The sequence below is a fragment of the Pan troglodytes genome, chromosome 9 (assembly GCF_028858775.2).
Source record: "Pan troglodytes isolate AG18354 chromosome 9, NHGRI_mPanTro3-v2.0_pri, whole genome shotgun sequence".
NCBI lineage: Eukaryota > Metazoa > Chordata > Mammalia > Primates > Hominidae > Pan > Pan troglodytes.
In genome coordinates, this window is record NC_072407.2 from 110,274,329 (window position 1) to 110,300,197 (window position 25,869).

The window sequence follows — 25,869 nt, forward strand, 5'->3', positions numbered from 1 at the left end:
CTTTCACATATGTAATTTCATGCTGTCTAAATAAGTGTTGATTGCCAAGTCTTAAAATACTGCTTTTACAGTACTGGCATAGAGCTTTGATTCTGATCTGAAGTAATACTGAGGCTCATTTATGGAACTGCCTTTTAACTTTATAAGATTTTTTAAGAAAATCATTATAAGATCATTTAAGATTATTTAAGTTACTGAGGGTGAAAGGTATTTAGATAATCTGATTTATATATCTGGACTGTGATATGTCATTTGTGATTTTATTGAAAGTATAGTTTTTCAGTAGAAAAATGGTTTTTGAATTTGGGGGTTATTAAAATCTAAATTTTCATTTTGGAAGTTCACTGGTCTATGAACAAAACTTTTTAAAACGATGACTGTATTTTTTCCCTTAACTCTGTTAGGGATTTGGATCCTGCTCCTAATCCACCTCATTTTCCATCACATGTGATTAAAGCAACATTTGCCTATATCAGCAATTGTCATAAAACCAAGTTAAAAAGCATTTTAGAAATTCTTTCCAAAAGCCCTGTAAGTATACATGTTGAGTTTAATAATAGAACATTCCTTCTTTTTTAGCTAAAAAAACTTTGTAAATACATCTTAAAGAGGAAAAGTAAACAAATGAAAAATTTATCTCATAATTAAAAAGGAAAACATTCATTTACAAGTTTAAATGGTATTTTGCTTGTCAGCATTAATTGAAATATGTTACATATGAGAACAGAATCTTGTGACACTTTAGTGATATATTAGCTCAGGGAATATATCTACTTTTTCATAGGAATATACTATTTAATTGTAGTTTACTTTCTGAAAATTAAATAAATTGGCAATAGTTCAAGATAGTAATTTTCTTAATGTAACATTTTGTACTTGATATCAAACCCAAATCTAAATTCTGTTATTTAATTATTTTAAATATAAAATGTGTAGGTATTCAAATATTTGAAGAAAAAATATAAAGTGTATTTATTGTAGCCGAGTATCTAAACAAGTTTTTACTAAATCTGTTTATTTTCTAGGATTCCTATCAGAAAATTCTTCTTGCCATATGTGAGCAAGCAGCTGAAACAAATAATGTTTATAAGAAGCACAGAATTCTTAAAATATATCACCTGTTTGTTAGTTTATTACTGAAAGATATAAAAAGTGGCTTAGGAGGAGCTTGGGCCTTTGTTCTTCGAGACGTTATTTATACTTTGATTCACTATATCAACCAAAGGTAAATAACATATTTAGACCAATATATAAGCAGTCTTTCTATCCTGTTCTTCCTGTTTGTTTGCTTTGTTTTGTTTTGTTTTGAGACAAAGACTCACTCTGTCTGCCCAGGCTGGGTGCAGTCACGGCTCACTGCATCCTCAACCTCCTGGGTTCAGATTATCCTTCCTCCTCACCCTGCTGGGTAGCTGGGACTACAGGAGCATACCACCACGCCTGACTAATTTTTTGTGTTTTTTGTAGAGGTGGAGTTTCACCATATTGCCCAGGGTGGTCTCAAACTCCTGGGCTCAAGTGAACTGTCAGCCTCAGCCTCCCAGTGTGCTGGGATTACAGGCATGAGCTACTATGCCCAACCTATCCTGTTCTTTTAATTGAAAGTTTATATGCTTCTAAGAGGTAGATACCAGAATGTTGCTTTCTGAATTTTGCTTTTTAAGATGTCTATTATATTTACCTATTAGTTTTTAAAAATTGCACTACTTGCCTGGGAAACATAGCAAACCTCGTTTCTACTAAAAATTTTTTAAAAAAGAAAATTAGGGCAAGGTGTGGTAGCTCACACCTATAATCCCAGCACTTTGGGAGGTTGAGGTAGGTAGACTGCTTGAGCCCAGGAGTTAGAGACCAGCCTGGGCAACATGATGTGAAACCCCATCTCTACAAAAATTTTTTTAAAAATTAGCCAGGGATTGTGGCATGCACCTGTAGTCTCACCTACTCCGGAGGCTGAGGTGGGAGGATCGCTTGCACTCAGGAGGCAGAGGTTGCAGGTTACAGTGAGCAAAGATTGTGCCACTACACTCCAGCCGGGGAGATAGAGCGAGACTCTTGTCTCAAAAAAAAAAAAAAAGAAAATTATCCAGGTATGATGATATGCGCCTGTAGTTCTAGCTACTTAGGAGGCTGAGGTAGGAGGATGGCTTGAGCTCAAGAGTTTGAGGCTGCCAGTGAGCCTTGATTGCACCACTGCATTCATGCCTGGGCAACAGAGTGAGACTTTCACTCAATTAAAAAAAAAAAAAAAAACACTACTTCTCCAATTCTAGAAATCTTAAGAAGGATCTTCAACATTTTAATACTAATATTCTAGCTATTGATGGCCTCAAATAAATGTTACTATAGAATTGGGGTTGTTCGGCCGGGCGTAGTGGCTCACGCCTGTAATCCCAGCACTTTGGGAGGCTGAGGCGGGTGGATCACAAGGTCAGGAGATCGAGACCATCCTGGCTAACACAGTGAAACCCCGTGTCTACTAAAAATACAAAAAAATTAGCCGGGTGTGGTGGCAGGTGCCTGTAGTCCCAGCTACTCAGGAGGCTGAGGCAGGAAAATGGCCAGAACCAGGTAGGCAGAGCTTGCAGTGAGTCTAATTCGCACCACTGCACTCCAGCCTGGGCGACAGAGCAAGACTCCGTCTCAAGAAAATAAAGAAAAAACAAAAACAAAACAAGAATTGGGGTTGTTCAATTTAGCATCTCTGATCTTTTCCATTGATTTTAATGAGATTTCTATTTTTTAAGGTCTTTTTTATTGTGGTAAACTATGTAACATAAAATTTTTTATTTTCACCATTAAATGGCCAGTTCAGTGGCATCAATTACATTTCCATTGTTGTGCAACCATCACCACTGTCTATGTCCAAACTTTCATTATCTCAAACTGAACCTCTCTACTCATTCCACAATAACTCCACATTCCCCCTCCCCACTGGCCATTGAGAAACTAATCTATTTTCTGTCTCAATGAATTTGCCTATTGTAGATATTTTAATCTAGAGTTGTACAATATATGTCCTTTTGTGTCTTGCCTTGTGTGGTCACTGAAAACTTTGTACCTTAGCTTGTGTTTAGATAGTGTTTGATAGAGATTTCCTTGGATACCAAGAGTGTTGGGATGAGGAAGCATGAGAGGAGAAAACTTTTCCTAGTGTTTGCAGATTGGCTTTATGCTAGGATTCTTCTTCAACACTTAGCCATGCTTGCATTGCTTGGGATCAGCCCCAAATACAAGCTTAGGGTCTTCTCTGGTCTTTTCTGAGCAAGAGTCTTATCTTGAGCATGTGTGTGGCTTTCTGAATTCCCCCTAATTTGTGGGTGCTTTTGAATATACTAATTTCCCAAAGAAATACTCTCCCCACCTAATCCTAGGCTTTAGGCAGCCTCTTGTATGTCTCAACAGTAATCTTTTGCCGTATGCACCTGCAGGTTGTTGGTCCGCCTTACAAAGTTTCAGGCAACACCCATATCTTTTGTAGCTGGTATGAAGTTAAACAAAACAGAGCTACGCGCTTTACATCAGTCCTTGGTTCCAGACAGGTTAGAATAGACATATACAATAGTTTGCAACTAATCTACTTAGCTCCATGAACTACCATGAGCCAGTGTCTCACACCGAGGATATAGGCCACTGCTTTTGTGATTGTTGCCACGCTGGGGTGGGGGTGGGCAAGGACAAGTAAAGTTACCACAAAGCTTTCCTGCTGTTTTTCAGTTGCATTTTTCTTGATTCAATATTTTCCTGATTACTGTAAACCTTTGACTATTTTACAGAATTCTAACGAAATTAGTTCTGACAATTTTGCCTGTTTTTCAATGTTTCTGTTAAAGGATGGAAGCTTAGAGCTGCCTATTCTGCATTTTGCTGATGTGACTTCTCTTTTTGGCTTATAAGCCATTAAAATATTTATGTCAAGGCATATAAGAATTAGAGATGCTGAACAAAAGGACTTCTGAATGAATTTATTTCAGAGTAATTTTCCAGAACTTACTGGTTGTTGTTGTTTTTTTTTTTTCTCCCTATATTAGACCTTCTTGTATCATGGATGTGTCATTACATAGCTTCTCCCTTTGTTGTGACTTATTAAGTCAGGTTTGCCAGACAGCCGTGACTTACTGTAAGGATGCTCTAGAAAACCATCTTCATGTTATTGTTGGTACACTTATACCCCTTGTGTATGAGCAGGTGGAGGTTCAGAAACAGGTAATTTTCTGACTCATCTTCAAAATGGTATTTAAAATATATAAAGTATTGTTAGAAGGATTTGAGTGTTTTATGTTTACTTGGTATAATTGGTGATTTTATTGAGAATATTTTTTGTAAAATGATTGGAAAAATATTCTTAATGAATTAACCTTTGTAATCAATTACAGAGCACTTGGTACTTTTGATAGTTTTATCTACTATGCTGAAGTAGAGAGGTAGTCAAAACTAGGGATAGCAGTTCGCAACATTATGGTGGTATTTGAGTTACTACTTACATAAACTGTTTCATTAATATTGGTATTTTTTTTAACCTCAGTACCCATCTTGTAGTAGTACCTTACATAGTTATTGAATTATTTGAAAACACAGAAACTAAAAGCTGGGTATCTTAGACGTAATTAGAACATTTAATCTGATCTAGGTTAATAGATTTTATCATTTATTACAGTAAGTTTTGTTGGCTTACTTTAAAATTATTTCTCTCCTTATAATTTTTTCTTTTTAAATTATATTTAGGTATTGGACTTGTTGAAATACTTAGTGATAGATAACAAGGATAATGAAAACCTCTATCTCACGATTAAGCTTTTAGATCCTTTTCCTGACCATGTTGTTTTTAAGGATTTGCGTATTACTCAGCAAAAAATCAAATACAGTAGAGGACCCTTTTCACTCTTGGAGGTAATAAAAATTTCATCATCTACTATTTTTTATTAGAGAACATAGTAGTACTTTTCAAAAATCTGTAATGCTCTAGCAGTAAAAAATGGAATCTTTTCTTTAATTGTGATTAAAAATATATACGTAGGCCAGGCACATTGGTTCATGCCTATAATCTCAGCACTTTGGGAGGCTGAGGCAGGAGGATTGCCTGAGCCCAGGAGTTCAAGACCAGCCTGGGCAACATGGCGAAACCCCGTCTCTACAAAAAATTAGTCGGGCATGGTGATATGTGCTTGTAGAATCAGCTACTCAGGTAGCTGAGATGGAAGGATCACCTGAGCCCTGGAGGTCAAGGCTGCAATAAGCCAAGATTGCTCCACTGCATTCCAGCCTGGATGACAGAATGAGACCCTGTCTCAAAAAAAAAAAAAAAAAAAAAATATATATATATATATATATATATATGTATGTCTGTGTGTGTGTGTGTGTATATACACACATACTTGTTTGTGTGTAATGTGAGATCTACCTACTTAAGAAATAAAAAAATGAATCTTAATGTATCTCTTTGCATTGAAGCCAAAGTATAAATAACAAAACTTCCTGGTAAAGATCCAAATTTAAGTTTTCAAGGAATGTGACATAAAATAGTTTTGATTTTAACACATAAGATCCTAAGGTCCACTGATAGCTCAAAACTACCAATGGATCTTTTCAATGTCAATTTAATGTTTGTGTTAGAGATAACGTTTAACTTTTGAAAGCATATTTTAAGTTTTAATCTTTATAAACCTTGAAATTATGTTTAGGTATATTCTTCCATACATATCTTAATTATAATTTTTAAATGATAGTCTGTATTTGACTCTATGTAAATATAAAAACATATTTAAATATGTTAAGATGTAAAGTTATACTACTAAAGAGAAATTTAAGCATTTCCTTCCAGCTGAGTATGCTATAACAATCTTGAAATCTGTGTTACCATGAGAGAGTCTATTAGAATTTAAAGGATTAGGCTGGGTGCAGTGGCTCACGCCTGTAATCCCAGCGCTTTGGAAGGCTAAGGCGGGCAGATCATCTGAGGTCAGGAGTTCGAGACCAGCCTGGCCAACATGGCAAAACCCCATCTCTATTAAAAATACAAAATTAGCTGGGCGTGGTGGCACATTCCTGTAAATGCCACCTTTTCGGGAGGCTGAGACATTAGAATCACTTGAACCTGGGAGGCGGAGGTAGCAGTGAGCCTTGATAGCACCACTGCACTCTAGTCTTGGTGACAGAGCGAGACTCTGTCTAAAAAAGAGTATTAAAACATTGTAGGGTTTGCAGTGGAAGAAATCATTTATTTCTTCCTTGTTTGGTAGTAATAGAGACATGAGTCAGTGTCTATAAATGGCACTTAACTAATTTTTTTGTTTTATTAAGTTTTATTTCACAGGCTTAACCAATACATGTTAAAAACAAGTTACATTTTCTCTTTTAGGAAATTAACCATTTTCTCTCAGTAAGTGTTTATGATGCACTTCCATTGACAAGACTTGAAGGACTAAAGGATCTTCGAAGACAACTGGAACTACATAAAGATCAGATGGTGGACATTATGAGAGCTTCTCAGGGTGCTAATTTTAATGACATGGGTTATTTCTACCTGTTTCTTTTTGAAAGAATATTTTGCAAAGTCTTGCTCTTGGTTTCATTGTCACAGACTTAGTTCAGACTCTCATCATTTAGTTCAGACCCTCATTTCTCATCTAACTGTAAAACTGCTCCTAACTGGTCTTCTCACCCTGAACTCTTCCTATTTTATTCATCCTCTGCCAGATGATTTCTCTAAACCCAAATATGATCATGTTTTTCTACTGCCTAAATTTTTTTTTTTAAGAGACAGAGTTTTTTTTTTTTTAAGAGTCTCACTCTGTCACCCAGGCTGGAGTGTAGTGGCACCATCATAACTTACTATGACCTTGAATTCCTGGGTACAAGGAATTCTCCTGTCTCAGCCTTCTGAATAGCTGGAACAACAGGCACACACCACTACACCTAGCTACTTTATTTATTTTTTTAATTTTTTGTAGGGACAGGGGTCCCACTATGTTGCCTAGGTTGGTCTCGAATTCTTGGCCTCAAGCGATCCTCCTGCCTTAGCCTCACAAAGCATTGGGATTAGAGGCGTGAGCCACGGCGTCTAGCCATGCTTAAACATTTTTCATTTCTTTTTTTTTTTTTTTAAGATGGAGTTTCGCTCTTGTTGCCCAGGCTGGAATGCAGTGGCGATATCTTAGCTCACGGCAACCTCCACCTCCCGAGCTCAGATTCTCGTGCCTCAGCCTTCCTAGTAGCTAGGATTACAGGCACCTGCCACCATGTCTGGCTAATTTTTTGTATTTTTTTTAGTAGAGACGGGGTTTCACCATGTTGGCCAGGGTGGTCTCAAACTCCTGAGCTCAGGCGATCCGCCCACCTCAGCCTCCCAAAGTGCTGGGATTACAGGCATGAGCCACCACGCCTGGCCCATGCTTAAACATTTTTAACACCTTCCAACCATGTAAAAGAAAATTTTAATTCCTTAGAGCCAGACATACAAGTTAGTCTTGTCTTCTAGTCCAGTTTACCTGAATGAAAGAAATATGTCTCATTTTAATACTTTAGTCATATGTGTTATGTGTGTGTATATATATGTAAGTATGTATTTGTAAGTTTTTCTAGCTTGCTTGTTAATTTGATTTGAAATGTACATTATTACAGTATTTGGGAAACTTTCTACTTTGTGTTTTGATTTTCATCTTCCTATACCAATTAATTTCATATTTCTTTTTTTTGTTTTAAACGAAGTCTCACTCTGTCGCCCAGGTTGGAGTGCAGTGGCACAATCTCAGCTCACTGCAACCTCCACCTCCTGGGTTCAAGTGATTCTCCTGCCCCAGCCTCCCAAGTAGCAGGGATTACAGGTGTGTGCCACCATGCCCAGCTAATTTTTTGTATCTTTAGTAGAGACGGGGTTTCACCATGTTGTCCAGGCTGGTCTTGAACTCCTGACCTCAAGTGATCCATCTGCCTCGGCCTCCCAAAGTGCTGGGATTACAGGCGTGAGCCACCACGCCTGGCCTAATTTCATATTTCTCTTGTGTTGTTTTTACTCTCAGTACTTTTTAAAATGAATTTTAGTTTTGACTAACTGAGCATAGAGTTTCTAATACATTTGAGATATATAAAATGTATGTAAATAGAAACACCATTATTTCTTGTACTTGTGTTCTTGAGTATTTTATGGGCTAGAGATCTGCCTTGTGCATTACAGCCACTAGCCATTTGGCTATTTAAATGAAGTAAAATTAAATGAAATTTGAAGTTCACTTTTTTCATTGGTACTGAACACATATCAAGTTCTCAGTAGTACATTTGGTCAGTAGTGATCATTGGACAGTGTAGATTATAGACATTTCCATCATTGCAGAAAGTTCTGTGGGACAGTGCTGGTCTAAACTCTAAATGTTAGATGTTAAAAAGCCAAGCAGGCTCCCAAAGTCCCTTCTAGCTTTAGTGTTGAATGATTCTTGTGCTTCTGTTTGTGATTTTGCTAAGGTGTTGACTTATCTGCACAATTTGTTTAAGACATTTTATTTTCTCTGTTGTCACATATTGCTAATCACTTTCAAAAGAATCTGTTGTATTAAGGAAGTTCAGATTCACTCCCTACATATTTTTTGAGCTACTCATGACTTAAAACCTTTTTTAAACTTTATAGAAGTTTTCTAGTCAGATAATTTAATATATATGTAATTATAAACAAAAGTGTTGTCTTCATGCTAGTTTAAACTAATTTTTAAAAAATTATTTCTAGATAATCCACAAGATGGGATTATGGTGCAACTAGTTGTTAATTTGTTGCAGTTATCCAAGATGGCAATAAACCACACTGGTGAAAAAGAAGTTCTAGGTAAACTACAGTCATGCGCTGCGTGACATTTCAGTCAACTGCGGATCACATATAGGACAGATTATAATACTGTATTTTTACTGTATGTTTTCTGTTGCCTGTAGTATTCAGTATAGTAACATGCTATACAGGTTTGTAGCCTAGGTGTGTAGTAGGCTATACCATCTAGGTTTGTGTAAGTATATTCTGTGATGTTCACGCAATGACAGAATTGCCCAATGACACATTTCTCAGAACATATCTGTGTCATTAAGCAAAGCATGATTGTATTGGCGGAATGAATGTGAGTTATGTGGTGGTCATCTTTATTATATGAGTGGTTATCTTAATCTTCAAAATAAGTGAGGGTTTGTCATTTGGGATATTGGGGAAATATGAGATGCTAGCTAAGTTACATGCCTATTTAATTAAAATGTCCCTAAAAAGGCCCCTTTTGTACTTTTCTTCCTTAAATATTCATATAAAATGAAAAGTTAGAGATTTACATATGTGTATAACTTAATTTGAAAATGCCTTGTAAATATTTAGGAAAGTCAGAAATACTTGTTTTTAGAGTTAAGTTGCAAATAAATTGACTGCCGATATATTTTATAAATACATTATAACTGACAGGTACTCAGTGTCTTTTGTTATGTAGCAGACATAAGAATGAAGACTTGGAGGGCTAGATTAAACTTAAATAATTAAAAACCATTCAAGTCCTTTCCTACAGCCATTTGAGGGGAAACCTAATGTAAAATAAGAAGCCAACATCATCTCTAGTTTAGGTGTTTAGATTTAGTGACCACGAGATGGAGAAATCACCTGGTTAAAGTCAGCTTGAAGCTCTCGTGATGGTTTTTGTTTCTAATTAGAAAAATAGGAATAAGTAGTGTTTCACAGATTCTACTATCTTTCTTCAACAGCCTTAACTTCTCAGTAGGAGCCTAATATCTACAGTACTTCCTTTTTTGTAGATTTTAAAAAATTGAGATATATCCTACATATAGAAAAGTATACAGATCAAAAATATCTAACTTGAAGAATGTTTGCAGAGTACGCTTGTACATGTAGCACCCAGACTAAAAAACAGAATCTTACCAGAACTGTAGAAGTTTTCTTTAACCAACATATTTACCTCCTTGTCCATAGTGGCACTGCTTTTAGGCACAGACCTGATTTACAACAGAAGCCCTAAGTGGCTTTCCTGTGTAGTATAAAATTAATGTGGTTTGTTCTCACAGCTTTACCCCTAAGATCAGGAATGAGACAAGGCTGTCCACTTTCACTACTGCTGTTCAACAGTGTACTAGAAGTTCTAGCCAGAGCAATTAAACAAGAAAAAGAAATTAAAAGCATGCCAATTAGAAAGGAAGTAAAACTATCTGTATTTACAGACGACATGATCTTATGTATAGAAAATCCCAGAGAATCCACAAGAAAGCTACTGTAGTGCTAATAAATGAATTTAGCAAAGTTGCAGGGTACAAGATCAACACATAAGTAGTGGTGTTTGTATATACTAGCAGTGCACAATCCAAAAAGAATTAGAAAAGCAATTCCATTTACGATAGCATCTAAAAGAAATAAATACCCAGGAATAAATTTAATCAAAGAGGTGAAAAACTTATATACATTCTGTTTGTTAGACGTGAGTCACTAAGTACAGCCCACACTCAACGGGAGGGAAGTTAGGCTCTACCCTTTGAAAGAAGGGCTCTCAAAAAATTTGTGAACGTATTTTAGTAAATACCATCATGATGGAAAGAGCACGAAGAGCCCTCTGGGTTGCTGAAAATGTCCTATCTTCATCTGGTTAGGGAGAACACAGGCAGAAAAAATGTGTATTTGTATGTATAAATTTTCATTGAACTGTGTGTTTAAGATTATGGAATTTGTGTGATACCTCAACAAAAATTTTAACAGTTTTAAGGTTGATTCTCTCTCTTTTTTTTTTTTTTCTTTTGTCACCCAGGCTAGAGTGCAGTGGTGCCATCTTGACTCACTGCAGCCTCCGCCTCCTGGGTTCAAGTGATTCTCTTGCCTCAGCCTCCTGAGTAGCTGGGATTACGGGCCTGCGCCACCACGCCTGGCTAATTTTGTATTTTTAGTAAAGATAGGGCTTTACCATGTTGGCCAGGCTGGTCTCGAACTCCTGACCTCAGGTGATCCGCCCGCCTCTGTCTCCCAAAGTGCTGGGATTACAGTCGTGAGCCACTGCACTCGGCCTTAAGGTCAATTCTTGAAGTACAGAAAAACAGCATTATAGTTTTGAAATTAGAAAATTTCAGTTTTATGTATGATCTCTTACCTATGACTCTACTGAAATAGAATTTCTGTATGTAGAGGCTGTTGGAAGCTGCTTGGGAGAAGTGGGTCCTATAGATTTCTCTACCATAGCTATACAACATAGTAAAGATGCATCTTATACCAAGGCCCTTAAGTTATTTGAAGATAAAGAACTTCAGTGGACCTTCATAATGCTGACCTACCTGAATAACACACTGGTAGAAGATTGGTGAGTATTTATTGATACCTTATATGTAATCTCAATATGACATTCATGGAGAATGATACTTCACACAAATAGATATTCTCAGTAACTAAAGCTTTGTCCTTTTTTAAATCTCAGTGTCTTTATGAAAATTCTTGTATTTTTATTAATTCACATAATTATTTACCCTACTATGTGCCAGACACTTGATATAATGGTGAACATTCCAGACAAGGTCCCTGTTAAAATTTTAGTGGGACTAGACAAATAAACGATAAATAAGAAAAATGCCACATGGTTCTACACAGAAAATTAAGATAGGGGAATATAAAGGGAGATGTTTTAGGCTCTTGTCAGTATCAGAGGTGCCACTCTCCTCTAAGCGAGGCCTTATTTTGATCCTTTTAAAATAAGTCGTAAAGCAGAGAGGTTGTTTTATAATCCTAAAAGTCTTAAGCTAATCAGACAGGGTCTTCTACTGCTTATTTATTCTCTGTGCAAAGCAGAATTGCACCACATATCAAAATTTCAACTGGTTGGTTGAGATTACTTTTGCGTGCATGCTCTTTCTCTCTCTTATTTATTTGTTGATTGATTGATTGGTATCTTTGAGTACTCCATCACCACCATATTTGATGGTAGGCTCAAAGGGTTTTCCTCACAACCAGGCACCTTTCTAAGATAAATACGTGTTTTGATTTTTTTCTGTACTTCCCTTCCTCCTTCTCTTGAGGAATAAATGATTGGCAATAATGTCTAACTGCCATGTTTCCGTTATTGATTTAACGTACCTCTATATTTCTTTCTTTTGTTGTTGTTTTTGTTTCATTAAACAAATTTGTATGGTTTCTTTCCAAACATTTTATTATAAAAAGTTTTAAACATACAGCACAATGGAAATAATTTTATAGTAAACACCCATATGCTTATCATATAGTATCTATATTTTATGCTGTCCTTGCTTAATCACTTCTAGCCATCCGTCTATCCTTGTGTTAACATGTATTAATTCATCTCTCTCTCTTTTTTTTTTTTTTTTTTTTGAGACAGGGTCTCGCTCTATCACCCAGGCTGGAGCGCAGTGGCATGATAATACATCATAGATCATAGCTGACTGTAACCCCAAATTCTTGGGCTCAAGCAATCCTCCTGCCTCAGCCTCCTAATGTGCAAAGTTTATGTGCTTGAGCCACACCACACTCAGCCAGTTCATCTCATTTTTTAAATGTATATCAAGGTATATCAAGCACAGTTTTTGAAGAGAGTGCCACAGAAAATTTGCGAGCATTGAATGTTTCATTCATTTCATAGTAATTCGAAATTGGTTTTTCTGAAACAGATGCACAGAAATATTAGTGTGACTTAAACTTAAGAATACTAGGAAGCAGGTACAAGTTTTTTGTATTTTTCTTTAACAGGGAAAAACTTTAGATCTTCAAGGGACTTTAGCATATGAAGATGTGGACAAAAGGATTCCCAGAATTTTTATTACTTATATGTATTAGAACATATTATTTTCAAGTATTTCTTGAGTCTTTTTAATTTATATTAGTCACAATTAAACTGTATTGAATGAAGGGGATTGCAGTTGCAGTGATTAGTAATTCAAGTTTACTGAATGACTAGTGAAAGTCCTTTGATACTTTTGTTTGATATTGGAGAATTTTGTAAATATAAAGTTTCCTAATACAAATTTTAAATTTTAGTTTTGAAATTTTTTCAGTGGAAGTTAACATTCATCAAGATTAATAACTGGTGTACTTGATAGGCATTTGAATTGTTTTTTTCAGTGTCAAAGTTCGATCAGCAGCTGTTACCTGTTTGAAAAACATTTTAGCCACAAAGACTGGACATAGTTTCTGGGAGATTTATAAGATGACAACAGATCCAATGCTGGCCTATCTACAGCCTTTTAGAACATCAAGAAAAAAGGTCTCTTAAGTAATAAATGTTTATTGAATACCCAGCATATCTAAAACAGTTCTCTTTGCTGTGGGTCATGACTGTTAAATTGCTTGAAATAGTATTGTACTAACTATTAACCTTTCCTATAAGTAATTTAAGCCATATTTCATAAATCCAGGGAATGTGTTATTTTTAATTTATTATGGCAGTGTGGAAAAGCTGAGATAGGTAACCTGAGGAAATAGTAGTTGATTTTTGGGGGAGGGGAAATTCTTAAAGACAGACCTTATTTTTTTAGAAATAGAAAGCCCTACTTTGCTCCCATGAAAGCTGTTAGCTCTGGGTATGGTTTATAGTTATTGTGATCCACAAGTGTTTATTTCCATGTCAAGTTAACGTATCACAATCCCCTGGTGAAATATAGGATGACCCATAGATTTCTCCCTTTTTCCATGTTGATATCGTAATAAGGTTCCACTGTAAGTATTCTGTGAAGCAAGTTTAAGAACACTTGTTCCTTCCTTAGTCTAAGCATTCCTCTTTACTATCTTCTTTTCATAAAGTGACTGAGAAATACACAGTTTAGTTTTCACCACTTTAATTTCAGGGCAAAAACCCAACATTGAAGCAGTACTTTCAGTGCATCATAAATATAATTTTGGTGTTAGTAAAATTACTGGTAATATAAACTGTTAATGAAACTAATAATATAACCTGGAAGGCATTATAATTCTAACATTTTAAAATCTCATTTCATTTTGAAATCAAGTCTCTGTGGTAGATGTGGTCTAGTTTTGTTCAAGAGACAGATGAGTCAGAGTTTGTGATTTGTGTAATATGCTACTAATGAGTGACAGAGCTGAGAGTAGAACCTAATTTTTCTGCTGCCTAAAGCAGCAGTTTTTGCCATACCACTCTGCCTCTTGTATAAACATAAATGTTTTCATCTTAAAAGGTAAACATTGCCTCCAGATTTAGTTTTAACTGTATTTAGCTTTATTCAGAAACAGATTTGTTATACTCATTTTGTGTAGGAAAGGTACAATGATTTCCACTTCTCTTATTTACATTTTCTAATCCCTTTCTTTCTAGTTTTTAGAAGTACCCAGATTCGACAAAGAAAACCCTTTTGAAGGCCTGGATGATACAAATCTGTGGATTCCTCTAAGTGAAAATCATGACATTTGGATAAAGACACTGACTTGTGCTTTTTTGGACAGTGGAGGCACAAAATGTGAAATTCTTCAATTATTAAAGCCAATGTGTGAAGTAAGAAGATTAATTAGTCTGATGTAATTCCTTGTTTATGACCTGTTTATCTAAAGAGTGCTGTGATACTGCACATCATCTTCACATAATATCACCCCCACTCAAACTGTTGTAAATTTATTAAAGTGAGCGTCCGTATTTAGTCATAACTTTACGCATTAGGTTTCAGCTTCGGGATAGCAACATACTAGAGGAGTTCTAAGGGGTGCCTTGAATAATTTGTTACTAATGATAGTTAAAATACTGCTGATTATAAATTATTTGCATTAACCAAGAGCCTGTTCTAACTTTGTTTACGTCTTCTGATAAGAGCACCTTTATTTTCCCTGATATGCTTTCTTGAATAAGAAAAAGGAGTGGGGCAGCAATCAGCATAGCTTTTTTATTTTTGAGGATATAGTACAATTTATCTCAACAAAGAGTAAAGGTACATACCAAATGAAACAAAGTTTGTACTCTTCATCAAATGTGTAATCTAAAACAGCATACTATGATGCTCTAAGATTTACAGAGTTAATTTATAGCACTGTCAAATGTGATTCAACAGAAATGTGAAAATACAACATCTGATGAGGTCAAACATCTGCTGATTACAGATAACTGATAGAGAAGTATTTTCATAATGTACTCACATTGAAAGCAATGTAAGAAGCAGTTCTTATTTTCTACAGAAAAAGTAGTGACAGTGAATAAAACATCACCTTCTCTGCAATACTACACCACACTCATACCAATTCAGCAGAGTGGTACCCTGAACACACATACAGCTTATTTCTCATTAGTGAACAAAGCTAAGATTTTTATAAAGTTTTACCTTTGAGCCAGAAAACAAAATGTTCCAAATATACATATGTACACACCCCATTTCTGGTACTTTAAATTCTCTAGCTCTAAAACTGGTGTTTTGCCTTGTCTTTGGTTTGAAAAAGAAAAAGGGTGCAATTAGTAATCTATAACCTGTCTTATGTGTGTGAAGTATGATGAATATGATGGATATGGAGTGTAATGATTCATTCATATGTTAAATATGGAGTGCGGTGAATAGCAAAAGTAAAGCTGAATACTGTTTTAATGTGCCAGATGTATTGGAGCACTTTTCTGCCCTTTGGAATATACCACAAATAATTACCCAAATTTTATGCCCAGAAGTTGGGCTTATTAAAAAATAAACATTTTTAACATGACTGTTGTAATTCTTCACTGAGGTTAGAAAATGCATAAAAATAAGATTTCCAACTTTTGTCTTAAACTTTTGATACCTTTTTCCCTCTTCTATCAAATCAGAAAACTCCTTCTGTTACTAACGCTTTTCAACTCTGAAATTGTATTTAAAGTGGTGATATAATTTCATTTGTAAGCAATATTCTGTTTCATTATGGTAATGGCCTAGACTGGAAATAAACAGTTACAGTGTCACTAACATATATATTTGATATTGATATACTAGCCTAGTGTGGTTTTTTAAACACCACCTAATACATGTTTTTTGTTTGTTTTTTTAGCAGTATGTTGAGTTTATGGCAGATTAATCTATCATCTTTTAGAAATTTAATATGTCAACGGGGCATGAAAATTTTAAGTAAAATGTATTAATTTTACTCATTTTTACTCAAACTATTGGGTGGATTTGTTTGTATATTCTAGGTGAAAACTGACTTTTGTCAGACTGTACTTCCATACTTGATTCATGATATTTTACTCCAAGATACAAATGAATCATGGAGAAATCTGCTTTCTACACATGTTCAGGGATTTTTCACCAGCTGTCTTCGACACTTCTCGCAAACGAGCCGATCCACAACCCCTGCAAACTTGGATTCAGGTATTCTATTAAATTTTTAACATTAATACTGTAAACTTCTCAGTTCTAGAGAAAGATGGATTTAAGATGGAATCCCACTAAAAGCACTTTACAGGATTAAATCTATAATCTCTAAATTTGTTTCTTCATCTATGGAATGGAGATAAAAGTTGCCAACAGTTGCAACAAGTTTTCAATGAAATAATGTGTGTAAAGTGCCTAGGATAATACTTGATGTATAGTATTCCCTCAGTACATTTTGGCTATTGATAATGGGTCAACTAATTGAGCTTTCAATATGTGTCAGGCACTGTGCTTGCACTGGCAATATTAATGTGAAAAAGAAACACCCACATTCTAGCAATGGAAAAAGCAAACACAATCAGATATTTTAGGTACTGTGGTGCAGATACGATAGAATTTTCATATTTTCAGAGCTCTGGCCAACTCAATTTAAAAAGCAGCCTTTGGCCGGGCACAGTGGCTCACGCCTGTAATGCCAGCACTTTGGGATGCCAAGGTTGGTGGATCACTTCAGGTCAGGAGTTCAAGACCAGCCTGGCCAACGTGGTGAAACCCCATCCCTACTAAAAATACAAAAATTAGCCGGGCATGGTGGCAGGCGCCTATAATTGCAGCTACTTGGGAGGCTGAGGCAGGAGAATCACTTGAACTCGGGAGGTAGAGGCTCCTGAGGCTCACTAGCCAAGATTACACCACTGCATTCCAGACTGAACAACACAGCAAGACTGTCTAAAAAAAGAAAAAAAAACCCTTTGTATAACTATAATTAACATTTAGTGTATATCCTTCTAATTGTTTAAAACAAAAATTGAACTGTACTTTATTTACTCTTGTAACCTACTTTCCTTCTATGACATATAATGGGTATTTCTCATGCCAAGAGCATAATAGCAAAAGAAATTCCACCAAGGGTTGGGTATGTATAATACATATATGCATGCTTGAAGGCTCATTATGGGTCAGTTTTTTAAACCTAAATTTTATAAAAGGATACAAAATTCACAGATCTTTATTGTTAACTGTCTATTATATATTATTAATGTGTTTTATATGCAAACATAAAGCTAGGTACAAATTCACTTGTTGTACTTAAAAGACCAATCAATTCTAATACAAATGTTGATTTAATGTGGTATTTTGCCACAACTAATCTGCTCCTCCCAATCCTTCCAGTCACTTCAGCAAAGGTTGTGATTACTCAGTTCTTCCAATTGTTTCTTTTAGTTTTACTGCTACAACCTTCATCTGACATGACTCTAATGTCATTTAGACTTCAGTTTGCTATGCTTTATATTTTATGTATTTTATTTTCTGTTGGCTAACAGCAATTACAAATCTACTATTTGGAAAAATATAAATTATAAACATAGACATAGATGCCCATCCTGTGATCCTACTAGATTATAGGCTGTTCTCTAAATGATCTAGAATGTGCTTATATGAATTTTCCTTAGGCCACTGAAATGAAAATCCTAAAATAAAAATTCTCATAGAGGCTTTGTAAACTATCTAAAATGTATCTCTTATCTTTAATTGGGAAAATACAGGTATAAGTGATTTAAGCATTTAAAACTTTAATATGTAATTTACAGTACTATTAAAAACAATTTTTATTACATAGTTTAAGGTAATCATTGTTTATGATAATCTGGTAATTTGTTATCATGAACATGGCCAAGACTTTTTTCATGTTTATCACTTATGTATTTATGTCACAACCATTGGAAGGTAAAGTAATTGTTTTATTTTATCTGTATACAGTGCCAATATTTTTATTACCTTAAGTGAAAATTTAAACTTCACATATAAAATTCTGTTATTGAAAAGGAAATACATATTTTTGTAAAATTTAAATGGTGTATCTTTTCTGATGGCTATAAGCCTCATTGCCTTCACTAAACGTCCCATGTGCATCTCAAACTCAGCTGTCCAAAAGCAAACGTGTCATCTTCTTCATCTCTTCCCCCAGCCTACTTTTTTAAATGTGTACCTCTTTGACAAATGGCACTCAGTTGCTTACTCTAGAAACCTCTCTCACGTATTTCATCTGATTACCAAATCTTGCCAATTCCATATTATGAATAACTTAGTCCATTTGTTTCTCTCTGCCCTTAGCATCCTTACTGCTTTCTAGCTCCATGATTTAGCACAGTTGAAATTCTTTCATTAAATTTTCCAAGTTATTTCTTGCTTCCAGCCATCTCAGATATTATTATTATTGCCTGTAGCACTATCCTTTCCTGCTCTGATGACTATTACTCTTCTTTCAGATATCACTTTTTCTTTTTTCTTTTTTTTTTCTTTTTTTCTCTTGAGACAGAGTCTCGCTGTGTCACCCAGGCTGGAGTGCAGTGGTGCAATCTCGGCTCACTGCAACCTCTGCCCCTCAGGTTCAAGCAATTCCCATGCCTCAGCCTCCTGAATAGCTGGGATTACAGATGTGTGCCAGCATGCCCTGCTAATTTTTGTATTTTTAATAGAGATAGGGTTTCACCATGTTGGCCAGGCTGGTCTCAAACTTGGCCTCAAGTGATCCGTCCGCATCGGCCTCCCAAAGTGCTGGGATTACAGGCATGAGCCATTGCACTTGAGTCAGTATCACTTTTTCTATGAAACTTTTCTTGTCTAGGTGAGGTTCCCTCTGCTAAGCTTCTGTAGCATTTTAAACTTTCCTATTATAACGCTTATCATATTGTGTTTTAATGTCCCAGGCTAGTCAGTGAGTTCTGTGTGGTCTGACATGATCTGTCTTGTTCATGCTTATATAATGAGGACCTAGCACATTAAAGATCTTATTGAATCAATTAATTAGTCCTCCTTTGAAATAAAATATAAATTACAATGTAAGTTCTCACTTTTATTAAGATAACAGTTTCTTTTAAAAGCAAAAGAAATCCTATTAAATTCCTTCAGAACCAATTTTGTGTTAGGTACTGCCCACCAGAACCTTATAGCATAGTGGGAGACAGACACATAAACAAGAAGGAAGAAGGTGTGTAAGCAAGAATGCCTGGGACTGAGGGGAGATATTTTTGTTTGTCAGAGTCAGAGCACTTTTTCCGATGCTGTTTGGATAAAAAATCACAAAGAACAATGCTTGCTGTTGTGGACTACATGAGAAGACAAAAGAGGTAATGTAATGAGTGTTGCTTCTTATGTTTAGGATCTAGAGTGTAACTTGTTAACTATCGGCTGAATTTTAACATGATTATTTTAGGTGAAGCTGTTGCAAAGTGTTATATTTAATTTGTGTGATATTTATATCTCCTTGCAGTAATCCATATTCAGGATAGCAGTTTGGTTAAATCAGTGTCAATAACTCTCAATTCTAGTACCAGCTGTACCAGTAACCATGTTACCTTTGTTAAATTATGCAGCCTTCTTGGCTCCAATTTATTTCATCTATGTTAGGGATAGGAGCAAGTGTTTTTCCAAGTTACATTTAGCTGTATTACCCCTCTTTTTACTTTTCTCTTTGCTTTAGTTCTAAGAAGTAAATAGAGTTGTGTAAATGTCTTCTTTATGTATCTTTATTTTAAGATGTAAGTTTCTTTACTGTGTGCAGTGGTCTCAAAATCTGTGGCAATACTGTGCTATGACAATGTTTATTTTCTTGTTTCTGGTAAATTGTTTTATAGTATAGTATTTTTGTTCCTGTTATTTCTCATGAGATTTTTAACAGTGCATATAGAAATTGCTAGAATGGATGGTCTGACTGATCAATACTGCTTGAGAGTTGACCAGAACTCTGAAGAAATAGTGTAGTAGGCCTATAATTTGAATAGGTAGGAATCGATGTCTCATAAGTGTGTATGGTGGTGGTAGGGGTGGTTGGTAAAGAATGAGAGGGAGAGGTGAGTGAAAAATGAAATGTTTTTAAGCCTAAATGCATTAATATCTTAAAAAATTAATTCCTGTGTAGTCTTAAACCATTCTTCTTCTCTAGTAGAAAAAGAAGTTTTATGCTTTTCAGTGTCTTTGCTTCTGGTTATTTTACCTTAGAGTTTTATACCAGATTATCTTCTGAGGAGGCCTATCAGAAGCTTTAATGTAGTGGAGAGCATTTGTTTTCTTGGTGTTGGGAGGCAGTTTTACCTTTGAGTCATTCATTTCAGACTTACCATTGGGGTAGAATGGTGTTGACATTAGCAGGAGTTGGAGAAGATAAAAATTCTTCATATTCCATTTTAATGCTGAATAAGATCCTGAAGAATATTCCTGGAGAAAGTATGAATGGGATATAGAAAAATGAGTAAAGACATGCATTCAAGTCCAAGCTTGTGCTGTGTAAAAATTACTTGTTATCCTGTACGGTATGTTGGGCAAAAACAAAGAACAACAATAAAACAACAACAACAAAAAAATTGCTTGCTGTCTTTGAACCTCAGTCTTATCATCTTTCAAAATCAGAATAATGTTTGCAGTGTCTTCCTTTCCATGGGGAAATTATTTCACTTCTCTGAACTTAACATTCATCAGAAAATTAACTTTAGTTGAGTGCTTGCTGTGTAGTAGGGTGTGCCTTATTCATCAGCTTTGCAGGCATTATTTAATTGTTGCACCCATTCTCCAAGGTCCATGTTGTTCCAGCATTTGCAAGTAAGGAAACTAGGAAACTGAGGTTTAAGAAGTTAAGTTGCTGAAGATCACACAGCTGGTAGTAGGCAATATAGCTAGATTTGAACCTACCTGTATTGTACTTCAACACCAGTGCTCTTAAGCACTACCATGTCCCATCTCTACAATGCTAGTTTTGAAAAAGATACTATCTATGGTCCCTTTCAATCTTGACCTACCTATTAACACAGTGGAAGATTTTTATTAAGTAACTCAACCTAGGCAATACATTAAGGAGAAAATAAGTCACAATAGGAAAGACATGTATTTGTGTCTTAGATGAAACAATATTTTTATTAAATTGACTGTTTTAAAGTGTGTGTTGGGGGGTGCTTGTGTGCATTTGTATTAGCTATTCTGTGTATCCTATTCTTAGTCTGTGGTACATGGATTTCTTGGTAGAGAGCAGATATGAACCCCAATTTTGTATCAGGTGATAGTCTACAGGTTTTATCAGATTCTCTGATAGGTTTGAGGGAAAAAAGAAAAACCAAAAAGATTAATTAAATAGGACTCTTCAGCCATGTTATCTTATAATGTTTATAGGTATATATTGGGGAAATGTGGTTTTTGGGAATTTGTAATTTTCTGTTAAGCAGTTACTACCATTGTATTCTATATCAACATGCTTTTATTTTGATATTGAAGTTTAAAAAAGTGAATGACATTATATCTCATTTTTCTTTAGACCTTCTTCAGGAACAATTTTTAATGATGCTTTCTGGCTGGATTTAAATTATCTAGAAGTTGCCAAGGTAGCTCAGTCTTGTGCTGCTCACTTTACAGCTTTACTCTATGCAGAAATCTATGCAGATAAGAAAAGCATGGATGATCAAGAGAAAAGGTGATGGAATTTAGAATTTTTGGTTTTTAAAATTAATGTTGGCATTGTCTCAATAAGGGTATATAGTAAAGATTTATTTTGCCTCCTGTTCCCCATTTAAAAGATATTTTAGATAGAAATTTTGTTTTAAAGTGAAATTATAATAAATTTTTAAAAAGGAATATGTAATTCCTGCTCTGAAATAATAGGAATGTTTATTACTTAGGTATTATAAAAGTTTAACAGATAGCAAATTCCTATAGGACAGAGTCCATACTTAATTTTCTGTATATTCCCCATAATAGCCCTAGCATTGAGAACTTAATTTAAGGGTGATAAATATTTTTCAAATGATTAAATTATTTCCTAACTTCAGTCAGATTAGATTTACCACTAATTTCTAAACTATTCAAGATTCATTTTGGATATAAAATATCCAAAATTATAATCCAAAATGGCTATAATGTGACTGATTTATTTCTGTGACTAATTAAGTTTCATTTCTTTATCTACCTATATTTCTAGTGAATTTAATTCGCTTTCCTCTGACTGAGTTAGAACTGTCGTAAGAATCTAATAAATATACTCCTAGATCATGGGGAAGAACAAAAAATAAGAAAGTAAGAGTAAAAAATGAAGTAAAACACTTTATTATCCCAACTGCTCTTTTCACATGTTTGTTCGTTTGAAATGGCCTGGGTCTCATTATTTCGCCCAGGTTGTGGTGCAGTGGTGCGATCATAGCTCACTGTAGCCTTGATCTTCCGGGCTCAAGTGATCCTCCTGCCTCAGCCTCCAAGTAGCTGGGACTATAGGCACACACCACTGCATCCAACTCATTTTTTTTAATTTTTATTTTTAATAGAGACAAGATCTTGCTATGTCGCTCAGGCTGGTCCCAAGCTTCTGCGTTCAAGCAGTCCTCCCACCTCAGCCTTTCAAAGTGCTGGGATTACAAGCATGAGCCGCTGCACCTGGTCCCAAATTGTTTTTTAAAGCGGTTATACCCATTCGTGTACAGAAATTTAGTTGATAAGGAAGTGGATCAGTAGGAAGCCTTATATTTGAAGAAGGGAGCCAAAGTATAACTGTTCCTAGTTTAGTTAAAAAAGTAAAGAAGGTTGGGCACAGTGGCTCACGCATGTAATCCCAGCACTTTGGGAGGCCAAAGTGAGAGGATTACTTGTGACCAGGAGACTGAGACCAGCTTGGGCAACATAGTAAGACCTCAGCTCTACTAAAAATAAAAATAAATCAGCTGGGCATAGTGGCTTGCACATGTAGTCCCAGCAACTCAGGAGGCTGAGGGAGGAGGATCGCTTGAGCCCAGGAGGGAGAGGCTGCAGTGAGCCATGATTGTGCCACTGCACTCCAGCCTAGGCGACAGAGCGAGACCCTATCTCAAAAAAAAAAAAAAAAAAAAAATTAAAGAAGAAACTGGAATATGTATATAGGTAAATATTAGAGGCAGTATCACTTATGATAGTATTTATTTTATGTATTAGATTATTACTGTTATAGACACCACAGCTGTCATGGTTTTAGAATTGAAGTTACTTACAGAACTGAATGTTATATGTATAAAATGCATAAAGTTAAGGCATTGAAGTAGGCAAATCTGAGTTCTAATCCTGTCACTTTCTAGTTTTATAGTCTTGGTTTAAGTGGATCCTACTGATCTACTTCCTTTTCAATAGTTAATATCAGATGTCTTAAATTTATATCTATTAAGTATTAAATTCTGTCTTGTGGTCTTTATTTGTGTGTCTGTAATTACTGATTGGGTTGAATTTCAGGTGAAACCACTGACAGAGTATATAGTACCTGAATTGGATAGCATCTGCTCTATTTTTAAACAATCCTATCTCTGTATAAATAATCATATTTTTGCATATAGGCTTCCCATATGTAGAAGATTATTCTTAAAATATAATTTTCATTCACAAATTCCTTTCCATCCTAGGTATAAATGGTATTATGTTTTAAAGTATAAGTGATTTATTCTGTTTTGTTTGCCACCTTCATTAGTTTTTTTCTGTCAAAGTCTATAGTATATGTATTCAGGAGCTTCCAAATGTATGTTCTTATTAAAAGAGGTGTTCTTGTGACAAACAGAAGTCTTGCATTTGAAGAAGGAAGCCAGAGTACAACTATTTCTAGCTTGAGTGAAAAAAGTAGAGAAGAAACTGGAATAAGTTTACAGGTAAATATTAGAGGCTCTATTATTTATGACAGTATTTATCTCATACTTTGGGTTATTTTGTTATAGACACTGTACAGATGCCATGTGATTTTTAAACTGAATTTACTTACTGGACTAAGCATCATATATATAAAATTATGGTCTGAAGCTTAAGCCTTAGAGTAGACAGACTTGAGTTCTAATACTGACTCTGCCACTTCTTGAGTTCCTTATCTGAAAGACGAAAGTAAAACCACCTGTCTCAGAGTTTATATCATGCATTTTCTGCCATAGCACCCTGTTCATTTCCTTTATAGCACTTAGGGTTTATAATTATATATTTATTTGTTTGCTTGTTTATTGTATGTCACAGAAGAAGCAGATTGCCTCTTCTATAAATTTCTTGATATCCATTCTTAAATTGGCTCATGTTACTGTCTGGGATGCTTGCCGAATTTCTTTGGTCAACTCATTCCTCCACAATGACAATTTCAGCTTCTCCATTCTGCTTAAACCTCTCATCTTCTCTTCTATGCTGCTGCTTTCAGCCTGCCTCCTACTTGGAGAAAATAGAAGGCATAGAGAGGAAATCTCGCCACATCCCACTCTCAAACATTGAAATCTCCTGGCATCTCCTCCTTTAATAATCTTCCGTCATGTTACAGAAACAGTTTATCCTTCTATTTGAGACTAATTCTTCCTGTGCTTTGTTTTTTTATCTGCTCTTTCTCAGGTGCTTTATTTTTTAATATGCTGTTCTCCCTCTGAACTATGTTCTGAACATTTTAAAACCTCTCCTGTTTAAAAATTCCCTTTCTCACAAAGACAAAATAATTTCCCTCTTCCCTATGTTCTCTTTTAGGTATCACCCTCTCTCTTCCTTCCTCTCACAGACAAACTTTGTGAAAGAGTTGTCCATATTTGCTGTCTGCATTTCCCCCCCTTCCATTTATTCCAGTAAAATAGCACTTGCTAATGTCTCTCATAAACTTCATGTTGCTAAGTCTGGTGGTCACCTTTCATTCTTCCTTTTCCTTAATGTTTTATTAATACTTCACATCATCAACCATGCCTTGCTTGAACCGTGTTCTGTTTACCTTTTTGATCCACTCTCCTGATTTTTCTCCTTTCACTTTTGCCTTCTTCATAGGCTCCTCCTCTCTACTGAGTTTTTGGAATATCGTGTGTGTACTAAGCACTGCTAAGCATGGGTACTGAACTTTTCTACTCTGAGGACTTGATTTCACGTTATGAATAGAAACATTTGAGTTGGAACTATAGAATTATGCCAATATAAATGAATTTGTGTGTAGAAAATATTTCACAGAGCAAGCACCATATAGGCAGTTCAATTGCTTGATCAATTTTCTATGCAGTATAGTTCCTAATTTTTTCTATTTTATGTTTTTTTATGTTTTCATTTTTATTTAACTGAGATTGTTTTAAACAGAATATATCTTTTCTGTGTAAATTTTACAACAAAGATTTCAGTAACCAAACTACTTTATCCATATCAAATTTTACCAATTCCAATACAGTTTTGTGCTATTTTTCAAAGAAAAATCCATGACCTTTATTCTTACCAAATTGAGTTTTCAAGAGTCAGACTTTGTAGGACTGTATTTTCTAATGTACAGTTTTTTGTTTTTTTTTTCCAGACAGGGTCTGGCTCTGTTGCCCAGGCTGGAGTGCAGTGGTGCAGTCATAACACACTGCAAGCTCTGCCTCCCAGGCTCAAGCTGTCCTCCAACCTCAGCCTCACAAGTAGCTGGGACTACAGGCATGCCCCACCATCTCCAGCTAATTTTTGTAGAGATGGGTTTAGCCATGTTGCCCAGGCCGATCTTGAATTCCTGAGCTCAAGCAGTCTGCCTGCCTTGGCTACCCAAAGTACTGGGATTAAAGATGTGAGCCACTGCACCCAGCCCATGTACAGTTTTAGGTGTTGACAAGATTGTTTGGT

The 25,869-nt window shown here is 35.4% G+C and overlaps 2 protein-coding genes across 6 annotated transcripts in view; one reads left to right on the plus strand and one right to left on the minus strand.

Moving 5' to 3' along the window:
- ATM (ATM serine/threonine kinase) overlaps positions 1-25,869 on the plus strand; it is a 146,150-nt gene that overhangs the window by 65,590 nt on the left and 54,691 nt on the right. Inside the window, exons 28-40 of the mRNA XM_016921933.4 lie at positions 405-531; positions 1,026-1,225; positions 4,032-4,206; positions 4,726-4,890; positions 6,359-6,491; positions 8,717-8,812; positions 11,138-11,309; positions 13,076-13,217; positions 14,283-14,459; positions 16,104-16,281; positions 19,328-19,415; positions 21,590-21,745; positions 23,840-23,927. Coding sequence (XP_016777422.4) covers positions 405-531; positions 1,026-1,225; positions 4,032-4,206; positions 4,726-4,890; positions 6,359-6,491; positions 8,717-8,812; positions 11,138-11,309; positions 13,076-13,217; positions 14,283-14,459; positions 16,104-16,281; positions 19,328-19,415; positions 21,590-21,745; positions 23,840-23,927 — 1,897 coding nt within the window. The remainder of the gene's footprint in view (positions 1-404; positions 532-1,025; positions 1,226-4,031; positions 4,207-4,725; positions 4,891-6,358; positions 6,492-8,716; positions 8,813-11,137; positions 11,310-13,075; positions 13,218-14,282; positions 14,460-16,103; positions 16,282-19,327; positions 19,416-21,589; positions 21,746-23,839; positions 23,928-25,869) is intronic.
- C11H11orf65 (chromosome 11 C11orf65 homolog) overlaps positions 19,950-25,869 on the minus strand; it is a 156,369-nt gene continuing 150,449 nt past the window's right edge. For 2 of the 5 annotated variants that reach the window (XM_063783394.1, XM_063783395.1), the window contains one exon: positions 19,950-20,502. In XM_063783394.1, the coding sequence (XP_063639464.1) occupies positions 20,402-20,502 (101 nt within the window). In that variant the 3' untranslated portion in view covers positions 19,950-20,401. The remainder of the gene's footprint in view (positions 20,503-25,869) is intronic. The other 3 variants (XM_063783390.1, XM_063783393.1, XM_063783392.1) reach the window with 2 other exon arrangements.